Raw genomic sequence first — 16,586 nt, 5'->3', positions numbered from 1 at the left:
ACACAGCTGGAAAGACACATCTGTATAATGTTACACCCTTTGCAGCTTGGAAAAATTCAGTCTAAGTCTGCAGTGGATCAGTGACAAGTCCTCACAATTACTGTTTGGCACAGAATTAAATAAATACTGCTGGGATACATTAAGTCCAAAGCTGCTCTAATCAGTATTTTTATATCAAACAACAGGATTAAATAACTGCAATGTGAAAATTGTCAATTGTAGTGACATAACTCTCAAGGGAATTTTCATTTGTCTCTGCCATTTTTCAGCTCTAGGGGGAGTTTCAGGGTCTTTGAGCTCCTTGTTTTGGTTTTATGGCCCACTCTGGCCTTCTCTAGCTTCTTAAATGTGAAACTGTTGCTTTTCTTTGTTTTATACAGTTGTAAGTTAGAAAATCCTTGGGTTTTGGACAGTTGGTCGGTCAAAACTAGCAATCTGAAGATGTCATTGTGGGCTCTAGGAAATGTTGATGTGTATATGTCATTTTCTAACATTACTTTTTAAAACTTAATTGTTTAATGAGAAAAGCAACTGATAAATGAGTCAAAATGAAAGTAATTGTTATTTGGAGCCCTTCTCCTAATTGTTCATGGTTTGTCTCCCACTTTTGTTTTTCTGACTGGATCTTTTTTTATACTGCCATCGTAAAATGTGAAATTGTAAATTTGGTGATGCTTCTTTTTTCTTTATTTAAATTTGTATCAATTGTTGGTGTGAATTTGTTCTGTAATTACCCATACTGACTTCTGCCTGTGTAGCACCACAATAAATCTCAAAGTAAAATGCATATGTTGGGGGAGCGGTTTTGATGGAGGACTTCAGAACCACGGACAGTGACTGTTTCCTCCCAAACAGACTCCCAGCTTTACTAGCTTCTTCACACCTGCTGGCAGAGCTCCCATTTTACAGCCCTGAGGGATAATTGCACCACCGGTATGGGATAAAATGGATTTTTTCCCAGATAGAAGACGTCCTTCAGTGTTATCTGCTGTTAGTTTTGGAGCATTTGTTTGTGAGTTCTTGGCAGTTTGGGATGAGACACAGCTTCCTTTCACAGCCTCTGAGTCGCTGATGATGATGGTGTGAAGTATCATCAAGTGGAGCGAGGAGGGAAATTTCAGCAGTGTGATGAATGATTGTGTGCGTGTTGAGCTCGCACGTGTGACTGAGCTGATTGAGAGCTCGGGAGGATTGACGGGCAGATTGAATATTGGACTGTGAGACTGAACATTGAATGCATTGACTATAAATTGACTCTGTCACCACTGTTCCCCTGCAGATCCCATCTTCTCCTCTTGTGGGCTTATCTGCAGACTGACTTTTTTATGGTCTGAACTGCATTTTTGTGCAACTTTAAACATTTTTAATCCATTATTTTTCATTTTAAAGCTGTCTAAACAGTACAATCATTCAAACCATTCAAAGATCTAATGAGATCCAGTAACAATAATAATACTCATAACACTCCTGCAGATGTAAACTTCTAAGTTCCAAAACACACAGCATTCCACGCTGACTTTATGTGTAATCAATTCCCTAATTAACTACTTAAATGGTTCAACCAATCAGCATCAGTGTCAATTAACATTCAAAGCGATCTCCTCCAGATTCCGCTGCCATGATTAGCCAGTTACATGATGGGCAATTACAGTGAGGAGTACGCAACATTCAATGCAAGCCCTATTACAATCATACAAAGCCTTCAGATCTCCAAGCGAGAGAATGAAACAAGGAGTGAGACGGGAGGAGGAGGAGGAGGGAGAAAGAGCAACAAAGAGAAGAAGAGATGAAAGGATATTTCTCCAGGAGGAGGAGGAGGAGACCTACAGTGTTGGATTCGTTCAGATTTAACAAAGGCGTGGGGAGCTTCAAGATTGTTTTCTTTCTCATTTTTTGCCTTAAAGGGAAAATCCACTGTCAAACAGGAGCCGCATATCAATGGAGAGTGACAGACTTTTAACTCCAATCTCAGTGATTTTCATGGTTTCTATTGAAGGTGTGTGTCGCCTTTTATGCCTGTGTAATCCATTGTAAAAAATTTTGGAAAATAGGTCCATTTGAAAATAACTCTCCATTCTGGTTTTCATCTTTTAGCAGTATTATTCTTCTGATAATCTTGGACAGTTGAGTCCATTTTAACATTTATTAGCACTGAGCTGCCGGCTACATCAAAGGAGCCTCCCAGAGCTGTTGGTACAGGACGCTGGTTAACAACAGACTGTGGTGGAGCAGCAGCATCATGTGCTGCACTGGCTCCATTCCCGACTACGTTCATTACACCATGTCGTCTGTGGCCTAAACCATGTCTGAAACCTGTTATTTTTGTATTATTTGTATCTGGTTTAGGGGTCAGTACGCTGGAGATGAACGATGTCTTATCCTACTGTGTCTAAAGGCGAAAGTGTCCCTGTTCCAAATGGCCTCACTTGACAGTGCTGCTGTCATATCCTCCTCTGGCTACATCCTACTTCTTCTTTCACGATCTCGCTTCAAGAAATCTGACTTTGAAATGAGACTTCTTTGTAGTCTCAACACAATGAATCCTTCAGACGGGGATAACAGTGCATACTTTCAGACAGTCTCTCCTCCAAGGCTTTTATGGTGTGGCACTTGTTTGCACATACAGAAAGTGACAGTGGTACAGTAGGTGAGTGAAGAGCATAAAAGGAGAACTTCAGAAAAAGGTGCTCTCAAGTGCTGCTTTTGTTAGGTTTTTGGTTTTGGAAAGCAAAAAAAAAAAAAAAGTAGGTGCACCTTCCTCTATTCCGATGTTGGACAGGTGTGGAGGGCACTGGTTTCAAACAATGTTATAAATTATGATGAGCACAAGTCAGCCATGGGTCATCAAAAAGTCCCATATATGGTCAAGCTGATCGGCTTTGGATGGATTTTGAAGTCTTTCAAACTTAACAATAAATTAAACCATTCAGCTACAACATCAAAACCTGTAACTGGTTTTAATGAAATAAAAAAATGGATCAAATAAGGCTGCATCACGAAAGAATCGTAGGAAACAGTGGTCTCAGGTCACATGCTTTGTCGATGACCTGCTACATAAATTCCTAATAAATGAAACGATTTCATCACATTGATGCAAAAAACAAACAAAATACAAATACTGCTATAAAAAAATCTGCTTATTGATTTGCAACATTACAACCACTTATGATTAAAAACCACTTAACCACTTAATGACTAAAAATCGAGCATTGTCTGCTTGAGCTAAAACATTTAGTTGATTGATTGATTGTTTGGTTGACAGGAAATTAATCAGCAACTAGTCTGATAACTGATTATTGATCATTTCACTGATTTTTATTAAAAAATGCCAAACCTCCTGTTGCAGCTGTGTTGTTTTTCTTTGTCATGTATGAAAATAAACTGAACAGCTTTGTGTCTTGAACTGAAGAAAAAATTCAAAGACATCACCTTGTGCTTCAGCAAAATACAGCGAGCAGTTTTCAGCCACTATTTTGTGACATTTTGTAGACAGAACGATTGATTGAGAAAATAATCTTAAGATTAACTGATAATGACAGTGATTGTTATTTGCATCCTTAATATCTACATATAACCTGTGACAACTTACACATGTCTATGAGGTTCGAGAAGTTTTACCAAAAAGTGATTTTCCCCCATAAACTCAGGTTGTTTCATTTTACTGACTGTTACAAGCCAAATAATGTTTTCTTTCCTATTCTGTTAATCATTTTGTGAGCCCTCAGATTTTGTTGTGATCCCTTGGAGGGGTCCTGAACCCTAGGTTGGGAACCACTGGACTAATACACCTGGAGATATTAAATACAGAGTTGCCAACAGTATGGCAAAATCTCAACATAGGTTGTTGTAGGCTCTTGAGTTAATGACCAGTGCTGCCTACTCAGGTTTCACCTCTCACCTCTCACCTTGTCAAACCACCAGCAGCTCTGTTCTTTGTTCTTTTCTTTTTTTTAATCAGCTGCGTCTGCACATTTCTGTGTTTTCTTCTCTGTAATAAAGCGTATTTCTGTGCGTGAGCTCAATTTCCCATAAGGACCATCTGACAGCAGCAGCGTGATGGAGTGGTGGCAAGGGGAGGGTTACATGTGTAGACACCCTGAGCTTGTTGTTGAGCCCTGAGCAGCTCCACTCCAGCAGCGGGGGGTTAAGTACCTTGCTCCAGGGCCCTTCCATGGTGGCTGCTGAGGGACAGCAGTGAGTGTCACTTTCCTGCTCACAGTCTCCCTGCTGGAATAAGGATTCAAAACAGCAACACGGTTGCCAAGTTATTGTGCTCCCACTATGATACATGTTTGAACTGGAGAGGCAGACTTGTATATACACTGTGCTATTTTACTGCTGTGTGAAAAAGAAATATTTCCAATACAGTACTTATCCACCATGTTGTTGTATCTTTTCTTATTAATCCTGACAGCTTTCCTGAGGATGCATGGACTTCACATCACCTTATATCACTGTCATACAGACTGAAGATAGGCATTTCAACAGCTGCATTGCACTTGAACAACACTGCAATGACTGCTCTGAAACAACATGCTCAAAATATATCCAGCACAATATTAAAACAGTGAGCAAAATCTAGTGAAACAAGCCCAATGTCTGTATTGTTTTTCCCATAACTATACAAAACTGCAGGTGCTGTATAAACATATTATTCATCCAGAAAGAATCACAGTATATCACATTCATACGTACACTGGAGAGGCTGTGGCTGAGTAGGTAGAGTAGGTCGCACACTAATTTCAGGGTTGGCATTAAATGGATGAGCGAAAGGCAAAATTGTAAAGTGCTTTGGATAAACGTGTTATATACTATAAGTGTAGTTTAGACTGTAACCTAAACTGGGAGCTGGGCACTACAATCAGAGTCTGAGCTGACAAGCTGATCTGAATTTTCTAATTGCCCCTACATTACTGTTCATATGTCTAAATTTGGTGCAAATCAATATTGTAATAAATTCCAAATCATGCAGAGAAATACTATTATATTGAACTTCTTGCAGATAACAGCCTCTCTGTCGTCCTTCGGCTTCCTGGTGTTAAAAGGCTTCAGCTCCTCTCCCCATGTGAGTCTTTGTTCTTATGTTCTCTGCTGCATATAAAATGACCTCACTGAGGACTGTAATGTGAGGCAGCGCAATAATGTACAGAGGGAATTACAACTGAAATTATACTAGTTCTATTTTATTATTCATTGTTTTGATTACAGATTATACCCTGATTCATACTGAATCTTTGAGGCCAATACTGATATTGATATTTGGGAGATGAATAATGAAATACTGAATAATACATTTCCTTTTAATATTAAAATATAACATAAAAGCTTTTCTTGTTGTTGTTTTTGATATGAAGATAAACACTGAACAGGCCACATTAGATTTGAAAAATCAGCTTGTCGGTGCTCTCTGTTGGACACACTCTGTAACAGTGAGACTGTTTCTAAATGACCTCAAACCCACTCTGACGTTTCTCTCCTGCTTTTTTTTGTTACTTATCAGCCAACACCTGCACTGATATCAGTACATCTATAATAAGCTCAAATAGCCCATCATATCAGTCAATTACAAATTAATCTGCCAGTTCATTTTTTTCTATTAATTCATTCATACAGTAGTATAAATCTATGAAAAATTCTAAATAAAGTGAATAATGACCATCACACACACAGCCTGATGTGAGATTTTTGATCATAAATAATGGCCAAATAAACATTTTTGATAAGGTTCCATTAAACAACTGCAACCAAAATATGTACTGCACAGGTCAATGCTGTCATTTACTGACCGACGTGTACACTGATACTGATATATCTGCAATGTATTAATATTGGTCGATACATCAGTCTGATGGATTTATCAGGTTCTAATCACAAGTTCTCAGAGCTCCTCACATGTCCTGTTTTGTTCTAACTACAGTCTAATACATGAGAGTATTTAATTTATAATGACATGAGACAGAAAAGCTGAAACTCCTCACATAAGATATGCTTGTTTTGGGTTAATAGATTATTTCAGTAATAGTTGCTGATTAGTTTTCTGCTGATCATCTAATCAATTAATTGTTTCAGCTCTACAGACGCACGGACCACAAGCACAAAGCTGTTCAGTCATTTCATGTAGTTAACATGCCTGTGTGGAAAAACATGACACCAGCCTCTTTTAGCATTTAAAAACCACTTTACTGCAGAGATGCACAACCAACACACATGCTCACATTTAGGCTCATCTGACATCCCAAAATAATCACAACCCAACTTCACTCCTTCATTATGAGTCCGTGTGTGTGTGTGTGTGTGTGTGTGTGCCCAAAACACACCAACACCTGTACTGTTCATGGTGGAGGGTAAACTCACATTAACTCTGTTTACCAACACATTTCTAAGAATATCAGCTGTTCAAGACTCGTATTAAATAAACACTGCGGCAGCAAACTATAAAACTTCTGTCTTGGCTTACATCAGGATATTATTCACTCACACGTTTTTTTAGTTCTCTCTACATCAGTGCTGCTCACCATGTCACCGCTCTGACACATAACCCGGTGCGGTCTCACATTCAAATCAAACATTCCTTAATCACAATCAGACAGTGAAAGCCGGTGTTTCTCTTCGCTGTGTGTGGATGTCTGTGTGTGTGTGTGTGTGTGTGTGTGTGTGTGTGTGTGTGTGTGTGTGTGTGTGTGTGCAGGCTACGTGTGCATGCCTCCCGGTTCGTCTCAAGCAACAACGGCAGCTTTACGGTGACAAAGAAAGACGGTTTGCACGATTTCTCCGGGACTCACTTTGGCTGCTTCTCCATCTCCCCCCCCCCCCCCCCGCCACCCAAAAAACGCAGTTTAAATCCTTGATGTTGAGATGCCATGTCCGCTCATCCCTCTTAAACACCCTCCACATTAAATGCACACATGCATTTAAAAACACACAAGATATTAAATTAGTGTGCACAGGACTTACCATGGTTGTTCAAGCTCCCAGTCTCTGAAAAAGTCGAATTCAAAGAGATCCATTGCCGCTCCGGCTGGTGGTGGTGCTGTTGGTGGTTAAAATCCAAAGCTGGTGCTACGTGGTTCTACATAGGCTACTGATACTGACTGTGTGTATGTGAGAGTGAGTGAGTGAGAGAGAGAGCGAGAGAGAGAGAGAGAGTGCCAGAGAGAGGGAGAGTAGACACAAGCCGCTGCCGCTGCCAGGAAGCTGCTACGTGGTCGAGGCAAGCTGACAGCCAGGCAGAGGTGGAGGGAGGGAGAGGGAGGGAGAGGGGGAGAGAGGGGGGGGAGCACACACACACACACACACACACACACACACTGAAGGAGGCTGTACAAGACAAGTCACACTGAGATGTTCACTGCTAAATTTTTCCTACATAACAAGTAGAGCTATTTTCATTGCACCATCTTACAAAAATAAACCTTGTCGTCACCCCCCTCCACCCCCCAAAAACTGTGTCACTCTATGTGAAGCAGTGACTTGGCAACAGCTGGAAAACGATTGAAATGCCTTTAAAAGGTGCACTTCATAATTGAGTGTGTGCTGTTACAGATGACATGTTATCAGATTAAGGTTAAAGATCTTGCAGGAAACCACAGTCAGTGAAGCACACACTTCTGACAAGACATTTCTGCTCTGAGGACACTCAGTCTCTATCAGATGTCACCTGTGATGTACTTTATGTTCTCGTGAGTCAGGAACTTGAGAATCTCCCATCTCACAATCCGTGAAAGGTGTTTTTTTTTTTTTTTTTATCAGCTCATGTTCTATGAAATGGAAAATGGCATTAGAAAAAAAGAATTTTCTGATTCAAAGCTGTGACAGTGAAGTGTACGCTTGCAGCTCCCTGAGTCATAAGGATTTTTTGTCCAGATACAGGCTGTGCATGAACACATTATGCACCATGAAGATCTGTAACCAGGACTGTAGAAATACTTAGGTGATTAGCCAAGATTCCCCATAATGCCTGTTTATATTTTTGTTTCTTGCCTGGTTTCAAAATCCAGTGTGTATAATTTTTATGTAAAAACAGAATATAAAATTATCTTCAGGTCCCAAACAATACTGAGGACATGACCTTTGTGTCTTGTTTTTTTTAATTATTATTTGTTGAAAGTTTTGTCCAGTATTTCCTTGTGGCTGTGCAATTTTGTCTTATCATGCTCAATCCCCGGCTGTTAAAGGTGCTATATGTAAGTTTTTGTTATCGCTACATAGCCAATGTTAGCATTAACAGCTATTTATTAACCTGTCTCGAAGACATGTTGTAAGTTCAGCATCAAACTTCACTCCTTTACTCACTAAGAGCTGTCTCCAGTGGTGGAAAGCAGGACTACTGTTAACCGTTCTGTTAACTTCTATTTCTATCACTTCTTTTCTTCTGCTGAAGTCGGCATGCTAACCATTTAGCCCCAGCGTGTCTCATCTTGTAATACCACAATGTTGCCATTGCTTTTCACTACTGGAGACAACTCGTAATGGGTAAAGAAATTAAATTTGATGCTGAACTTGCAACATTTCTTCTAGACTGGTAAGTGACCAGCTGCTAATGCTACTGTTGGCTATGTAGCAATAACAAAAACATATAGCACCTTTAAAATATATCAAAATATATTTAAATGGGATGGAATTTCTGCAGTTTCTTAGTGGGTTTTTTTTGTCTTTAATTGGTTGATCAAGTCTTTATCATCATTTTAACCAAGGCTCGTCAACCAAAGCTAGCAGTTTCTCATGTCCAACTGAAGTTAACTGACAGTAAACCTTGCTTTTTAAAGTACCCCTTTGCGGTACCTTTATTCTTTTGTAAGAGGCTTAACAAGCATGCATGTTTTTTCTCTTGTAAAACTTTTCTGACATATACTGCCACATTTTCTCTTATTAAATCAACACTACGTGCTCTCTTTCGTGTTTGATTTGTTCTAATTATGTGCACCTCACATTACTTAACTTTACAGTGCTTACAAGGTTTGACAGTGAGGAAGACTTGTGACTTGTTATTTTTTTGAAATAAAGATACAGCAACGCTGAACTTTCTGAGTGTGAACCAGTTTACTTCCAGGTGGACGTGACTGGCTGTATCTAACCTGAGCTGTTGAGTCCAATAAAGTTCAGGAGTTATAATGCACTGTGCGGTCAGTCTTCGCTTTTTCCGTCCCTGAATCTGCTTTGCTGCACTTGGCCTAAATATAGGACTGGATGTGCACACAACTACTCCTCTGTATCCTCCAAACTTCAGCCTCCTCAACAGCAGTAAGTGAGAACTCCAGATCTACATTATCTTTTACCTTTTGTGTCGACCTTGTATAAATCAGTGACTGGCAGCTTCAGTAAAATAAGCTTAGCAGCAAACTAGTGGACAAATGTTCCTAACAATACTGTGTACTATACAGTTGTCAGTCCAGCTGGTCTTTGAACCCTTCACAAACTGCACCTCCCACATGCTTTTGCGTCTTTATCCGACCACTTCACCTTTGTTTCAGATCATCCAAAGCACAAGCATGTTAATAACAGTTTAGCAGCCCACCACCCTCATTCTCTATCATGCACTTGCTGCAACACATGCCCAGTGGCACGTTTTACTGTTTACGCCTCGCTATGAATAATGATTGACCAGATGGTTGAAACTTCTCACTCAGCATGTGCGGTAGCTGTAGCTGTAACTGTGGTTCCTTTATGACATCACTGTCCTCACCTTTAGAAAGTCCTCCTACACAAAATCCTGCATGCTTTTTTGTTTGCCCATGATGAGAGAACAAGAGAGGTCCAAATGTATTGGAAATAATGTTTGAAGATAAACTGCAGGCTTTATATGTGTGTGTATGTGTTTATGTGTGCGCTTGTGTCTTTGTTTTGGATGGTGTGTCACTGTGTTTGTATGTGTGTGTGCATGTGTGCGTGAGTATTTTGGTCTGGTCTGGGGCAACATGCCAGCACTACTCTGCATCACACTCTGTAAGTACAAACAGCAGCCTCAGATAGAGAGAAGAGAAAAGAAGAGAAGAGAAGAGAAGAGAAGAGAAGAGAAGAGAAGTTAACCACAGAGCACGATGGGAATAAAACACTGCCGGCCATAAGCAATAGAGTCTGAAAGTGCTGTTTCATGACCTTGATCAATTCCAGCCATTTCAACCTCACAAATCAAAATTCTAGACATCTCCGGACCTTAAAAACACCCCATCAAAATTCAACCAATTTTCAAGGATTCTAAGCACCTGCAGGAATATTGGGTTTGTGTGTGTGTGTGTGCATGTGTGTGTGTGTAAGAAAGCCTGTCCAAAACTAGGTCAGACACTGAGAGACAAAGAATGACTGGAGAGAGGGAGAGAGGGAAGGATAGAGAGATGTAGCTGAATGTATAAAAGCAATTCCAGGATGAGTTGATGGAGAATTAGATGATAAAAGGAGATAGAGAGGCATTTAGATAAAACATAATTAAGGGCAAATACACAGAGAGCTACTCACATAAATTCATTTCCAACTCATTACAGTGTCTTTGCTGTGACCAGAGTGGCTGTTTGTTTAGAGATTTTATTTCTTTCTTAGTGTCTTTTGCAGTATTGTTAAAGTCACAGCTGCGCCAGTAATTTATATTTAAATGATGACACAGAGAGTGAGTCTCACACACAGACACAGAGCCAAACAGAAATACAAACTGATAAAATAGTCGGGAAGGACCGAGTTCTCAGCTTTGAGCTCATTGTACTTGCTGTGTATCTTGCAGAAGTTGAGAAGTGCATGTCATGAATTTTCAATATGTGCCCAGGCTTTTTCTTACTCTTTCTCCCTGGTACTTGTTTTAGTGGTGGTAGTGAATGAAGACAGTGCCACAGCTCCCCCATATGGTTTAATATTAGTATTACGCTATGAAATATATCTGTTGATTGGATTGTATTTTACATTAGACATTTGTCAAGATATTCCTTCACCTTCTTCTATTTATTACCTAACGTTTACTCTCTCTGCTGTTTATCTCATGTCTTACTGTCCTTGTCCTCTGTGTCTCCTGCTGAAAACTGGCTGTGTGGCTGAGACCAGAAACATGAGAATCTGAATACTGTTGTTTTCAGAGGATGTAAGATGGATCTTTTTTTTTCTTCAAAAACTTACAACCACAAAGCCAGCCTGAGAAGTGTATCATCTGATCAACCCCTCTTTCTTCAAACCATGCTTTTATTGACACAAATTCTTTTACGAGGAAAAAAAGTTAAACATCAAAAGGGCAAAAACATGTCTCTTTGAAATTTTAAAAATACAAAGTCATATCATCTTACATGATAGCTGAGTGAAAGCTCAGAAAAACAGTCTTTACAACTGTGGTGAAAAACATCACGGAATAGACAACACGTGCAACCTTGAGGTGGATGGGCTACAACAACAGAACACCACTCCTGTCAGCCAAGAACAGAAATCTGATGCACAGGTTCACCAAAACTGAACAACAAACAAAAAAGCAAGCCTGGTCTGATGAATCTGAATTTCTGCTTAAGCAGATGGCAGGGTCAGAATTTGGCATCAACAGCATGAATTCACAGACCCAACCTGCCTTGTGTCAGAGGTCCAGGCTGTTGATGGTGTGGGTAATGTTTTCTTGGCACTCTCTGGGTCCCTTAATACCAATCAATCATGGTTTGAATGTCACAGTCTATCTGAGTATTGCTGCTGATCATGTTCATCTCTTCATGGCCATAATTTACCATCTCCTAATGACTACTTCCAGCTTGATAATGCCTCATGTCACAAAGCAAAAGTCATCTCAAACTGGTTCCATGAACATGGCAGAGTTCAGCGAACATCCGTGGCCTCTTCAGTCAGCAGATCTCAGTCCAATAGAACACCTCTGGGGTGTGATAGAACAGGTATATACTGAGCAAAAACTTTTTTAGGAACACCATATTAATGCTGGGCAGGACCTCCCTTTGTTCTCAAACAACCTCAGTTCTTCATTGCTTGAATTTCACAAGATACTGGAAACATTCGTTTTAGGTTCTGGTCCATGTTGACATGACTGCATCACATCACTTCTGCAGATTTGGCAGCTGCACATTGCTGCCAATCTCCTATTAAAAGATTCAACCTATCCTGTGAGCTAAATGTAATATGTATCATGGTATGTGTGTAATTGTGGTTTTTGAATTATCATCACAAAAACTTTACTGGAGCTCATTTAAAGAAATAAGGAAATATATAATTAATGGATGTGTAGCAAAACTAAATTTTAACTTGTATATGTCTAACCAGATTCAGCACTTAACTATTACCAGTGTCTTTACCATGTCAATGGTAAAGTAGGAGCTTGAGAATGAATAAAGAAAGAACACTGCACATATGGTAGTATGGATCATTGGGCATTTACTGGAAATCCTCAGTATTTTATTTTTTGAAGCAAATGTTGCTTTGTTCAAAATTAAAACTCAACAAATTAGAACTTTATAGATTAACAATGACAATGTGTAATGTGAATGTAGTTGCAGACACATTCTCACAGAGAATTATCACTCAGCTCTATGCAGTTTTGACCCTCTTTTGGCTTATTTTGGTTTGACATTAGATTTTGTGGTAAAGTTTTATTTTGTTTTATTTAAAACAGCTACCGTCAACCTTCTTTTTCTATCATATTATATATCACTAAAGAAAATCCCTACATCAGTAATAATTAATTAATCATATTCATATAATAGTGTACTTACTAATTAGTCTGCAGTAATAAGCAGCAATAATGTCTTAATTGGATTTTCCTCATTTATTCTCAGTGAACTGTCATTTGAAAACATTTACCCATAAAGAGGACTGAGATGTCCTTGATGTTCCTCACAGTTTTAGTATTCAGTCATTTAGGACACTCATTATGCTGTCCACTCAAATGATTTCAAGAGTTTTTCCTTCTCCAATTTCGGTAGCAGTAGGGGAACAAAACAGTTTGGCCTTGGCTCTTGATTGTCACTGTGCTCAATGGCCCCACAGGGAAGCCTCATATAATAATCTTCTCTCAGTATCCTCATGTGGTCATTTCACTAATGGACCAAACATACTGATCCTATTCAAGGCCGCAATGTTTTCTCACACAAAGCTGTAATGAATGGTACAGGGGTGTGTCATTGAAGTGACCATGGAAGGCAAGGACCCCTGAGGTCACAATGGCCACACCAGGTGGAAAAAAAAAAAAAAAAAACTAACTAGCAACTAAGTGATGACATCATTTACCTCTGTTCCAACAAACACCCTGCATTGAAAAACCAGGGCTTTATAGGTGATAGTCTATTTAAACTAAATGCATCGCATAGATTTAAACAGATCTAAGCTGCATCTGCCAGTTTTTTATATTAAGAATGGATCACATGACTGGATAAATCACTAAATTTTAAAAGCATCTTTTCATTAATTTTGATATGTCCACAAAGTAACATCCTGACACAAATAAAATTTAGAAATCAGCCAGAACTAACAGAGGAAGATCAACCTTTATTTATTGAAACTGCTTGCATACAAAATATATTGCACTATAACCAGACATGTCAACCCAGACATCTTAAATGCTAGTAGTATTTACAAAAGAAAACAAAAATGCCCAAAAGTGCACACAAGGTTTTACAGCTTTTTTGACTACCCTGGTTTTAAGTATCTACAGATTCTCTGTGTGTCTTCACATTCTGGCACTCTGCTGTTGAACAGCCCACAATGTGTCTAGTTAGTATTCGTTAATGTGATATATATTCTGCAAATAAATCATTGCTTAAGTCTGCTGTGGACTGACACGCAACAGTGAGAAAGTTTTTGGGTCATTTTATCTACATTGGTTCCACGTGAACCATGCTGCAATCCCAACACGACTAAATGCTTAGTGAGGGAGGGATGCAAAATAGTCCAATGTCCAGATAGTCCAAAGGATCCAATAGGATTGAAAAAATACAGTTATTAGGACTGAAAGGAACTGAATTGGGATTCCCCAAGTCAAATTCATGTGTTTTCTGCATTTTCTTAATATGTTTGACATAGACAGCATTTATTCTTGTTAAGAGATGATCTCTTTGGGACATCATGTCAAAATCAAGGTTTGCGGACAAGGTTGGATCTTATACTTCAAGTACCTGAAGTTTGCAAGACTACACAACACAGTGTTGTAGCTTTAAAAGTTAAACTTGGTTAATTCAGTCTCATGCCTTGTTCAAATTTGAACATCCCATAGGGCTGACAAAGAACAAATGTTATTCACGCCAATGCAGATTTGGTCATTCACATTCCCCTTCTGCAAACCTGTGGATGATGGGTTAAAACACCCCCTGTACATCAGAATGTTAAAACAACACATCTTTAAATATAATCACAACAGCAGATTGCAGGAGAAAACCCTCAATATACAAAAAATTCATGAGGCCAAAGCCCGACACTAATCATTAACTTTCTCGACTGACATGAAACTTTTCATTATGTGAACAGCTGGCAATATATATTTTCTGTAAACCACAAGGCCCCAGTTCCTCTAACTGTCCCTATATGATCCGTTTACAACAGATAATATAAGTGGAATAACACACATTTTGGACCAAGTTTTATGAGAACAGTCTCATGACATCTGTTCATGAAATGTGCTAAGAGAACATACAGTCATCATCTTTAATATTAAACATTTCACTTGAATAACAGTATGTTGCTTATTTAAAGAAGCACTACTCTTTTAAGGTTTACACAGTTTTGGCACTGTCATTCTACTTTATGGGCTACCAAATTATGTGTTACAGTACTGTACTGCTAATGTACTGAAAACAGAGGATTTAATTGAAGACAGTGTCACACCAAAATAACAAACCAAGACAGTGCAAGTTGCATCTTAAGAAAAGCTCATCTGCAAAACTTGGATGTCCTCAGTAGTGGTGTTCATAGTGCCATTTGGGATCCCTGTTAATTATTTCTAGTAGGTACCCTGTATGACACCTTACATTGCCAGGATGAATCAAAAAATGAACACAGACTGACCCTGGGAAGAAAATGCATGCATGCAATTCCTTGTCTTAAACTTTGGTTTGGGATCCCAAATGGTTCACAAATCTACTTGTAGGGAAATGTTTCCCATGTAACTTTCACCACATTTTTGATGTTTTCCAGAGGCTAGATAAAAAACCAGGACGATACATTTGTTATTTTTCTGCCATGATCTCTACTTAACTCATCTTAAGTTTCATGTTTCCATTTCAGGCCACTGGAAAACTGCAAGGTTGGATAACAACATCACAACCACTCAGTTATAGGAGACCCTTTAGTAAAATTTCCATAGTAGAAACGTTTCCTTAGCATCAATTCTTCAATGACCCCAGCTGGTCAACATTTTTTATGTTACATTTCTCACTATATTACAAGCCTTGGCCTAGCATTACAGTGTGTTAGTAATGCCCCTAAAAGTCAAAACAAAGCATGAAAAAGCCATTAAACTGCTTTTGTTGGTTGAGTTCCAGCAGTAAAAAAAAGTCTAACATACACTCTAAACCTGGTGTTTGGAGGCACAATAAAATACACCAACAAGCAGGTTGAAGCACAGCCACAGATGCAAAGATTCATTGTCACTGGTGTGACACAACAGAGTACATGTGAAGGTAGGACCTTTGTAGCTTATGTATCTTCTGTAGCCCCAAGGTCTCTAACACTTTCCAAATGAATCAAACTTGCATGTGGTTCTTTTTGGCAGTTCAGGGGGGAAGAGACTTTTTGGGAGATAAGTCTCACCACCAGTACCCTCCTTGCTTAAACTTAGGAAAATATAACATCAGCCAAAAAGAAAGAAATAGTAAAAACTTAAGGGAATCTAAACTGAACACTTGTCATTATTTGTTACTGTAGTGACTGAAAAAAAGAAGCTAGATTAAAATGATTTGGGTCTCTATATATGGATGCTGACAAGTCCAGGGACCAATGTACAAGACACATTTAAAGGCTTAAAATTAAAGGGAAAATCCAGCATAAAACATTATTCACATAGATTACTTCAGTTACTGTAAGAGGCAAACCTTTTCCAAAGCTACAGTGTGGTACATGCTAAAAGACAGCTACAATTTGGAAAATACAGAGTTAGATGACAAAATTAATACCACTCATGTCTGTGCATACTGGGGAATCAGGAGACGGTTAGCTTTGCTTGACTTAGCATTAGGGCTGGGAGCAGTGGGAAGCAGCTAGCTGCTCCCAAACACTAGCTGGGAAGCAGCTATCCTGGGAGCAACTAGCCTGGCTCTGTTCAAAGTTAAAAAATGCACCTACCAGCCTACTTGACTAGCTCTATCGCATTTGTTGAATTACCACGCAAATGCAAACAGAAATATCAAAATGACTTGCGGTTTATAGGTACTGCAACTATTTACATTGCTGTTAGTGTTAATAATAAATGAAATATATGTTAATTAGCTTGGGGTACTTTTGAACTTTGGAGAGAGGCAATTCAACTGTTCCCCTTTCATTCCAGTCTTTATGCTAAGCTAAGCTGTCTCCTGGTTCTAGTAGTTAGGGCACAGACATGACATTGTTAGCACCTCTCCACCTCCAATGAACTTCCCAAAATGTCAACCTATTCTTTTAACGCAAACTACTCACAATAATTTAGGGATTTTAGT

At 39.0% G+C, this 16,586-nt stretch overlaps 1 protein-coding gene across 1 annotated transcript in view; it reads right to left on the bottom strand.

Annotated features, from left to right (window-relative positions):
* Positions 1-7,217, bottom strand: part of LOC108878932 (AF4/FMR2 family, member 2) — a 115,216-nt gene extending 107,999 nt beyond the window's left edge. Inside the window, exon 1 of the mRNA XM_018670006.2 lies at positions 6,955-7,217. Within this exon, the coding sequence (XP_018525522.2) occupies positions 6,955-7,007 (53 nt within the window). The 5' untranslated portion in view covers positions 7,008-7,217. The remainder of the gene's footprint in view (positions 1-6,954) is intronic.
* Between the last annotated feature and the right edge of the window lie 9,369 nt (positions 7,218-16,586).

Source organism: Lates calcarifer, linkage group LG8 (assembly GCF_001640805.2).
Source record: "Lates calcarifer isolate ASB-BC8 linkage group LG8, TLL_Latcal_v3, whole genome shotgun sequence".
NCBI classification, from domain to species: domain Eukaryota; kingdom Metazoa; phylum Chordata; class Actinopteri; family Centropomidae; genus Lates; species Lates calcarifer.
The sequence above is the reverse complement of the archived record's forward strand: the minus strand, read 5'-3'. Positions and strand labels throughout refer to the sequence as shown.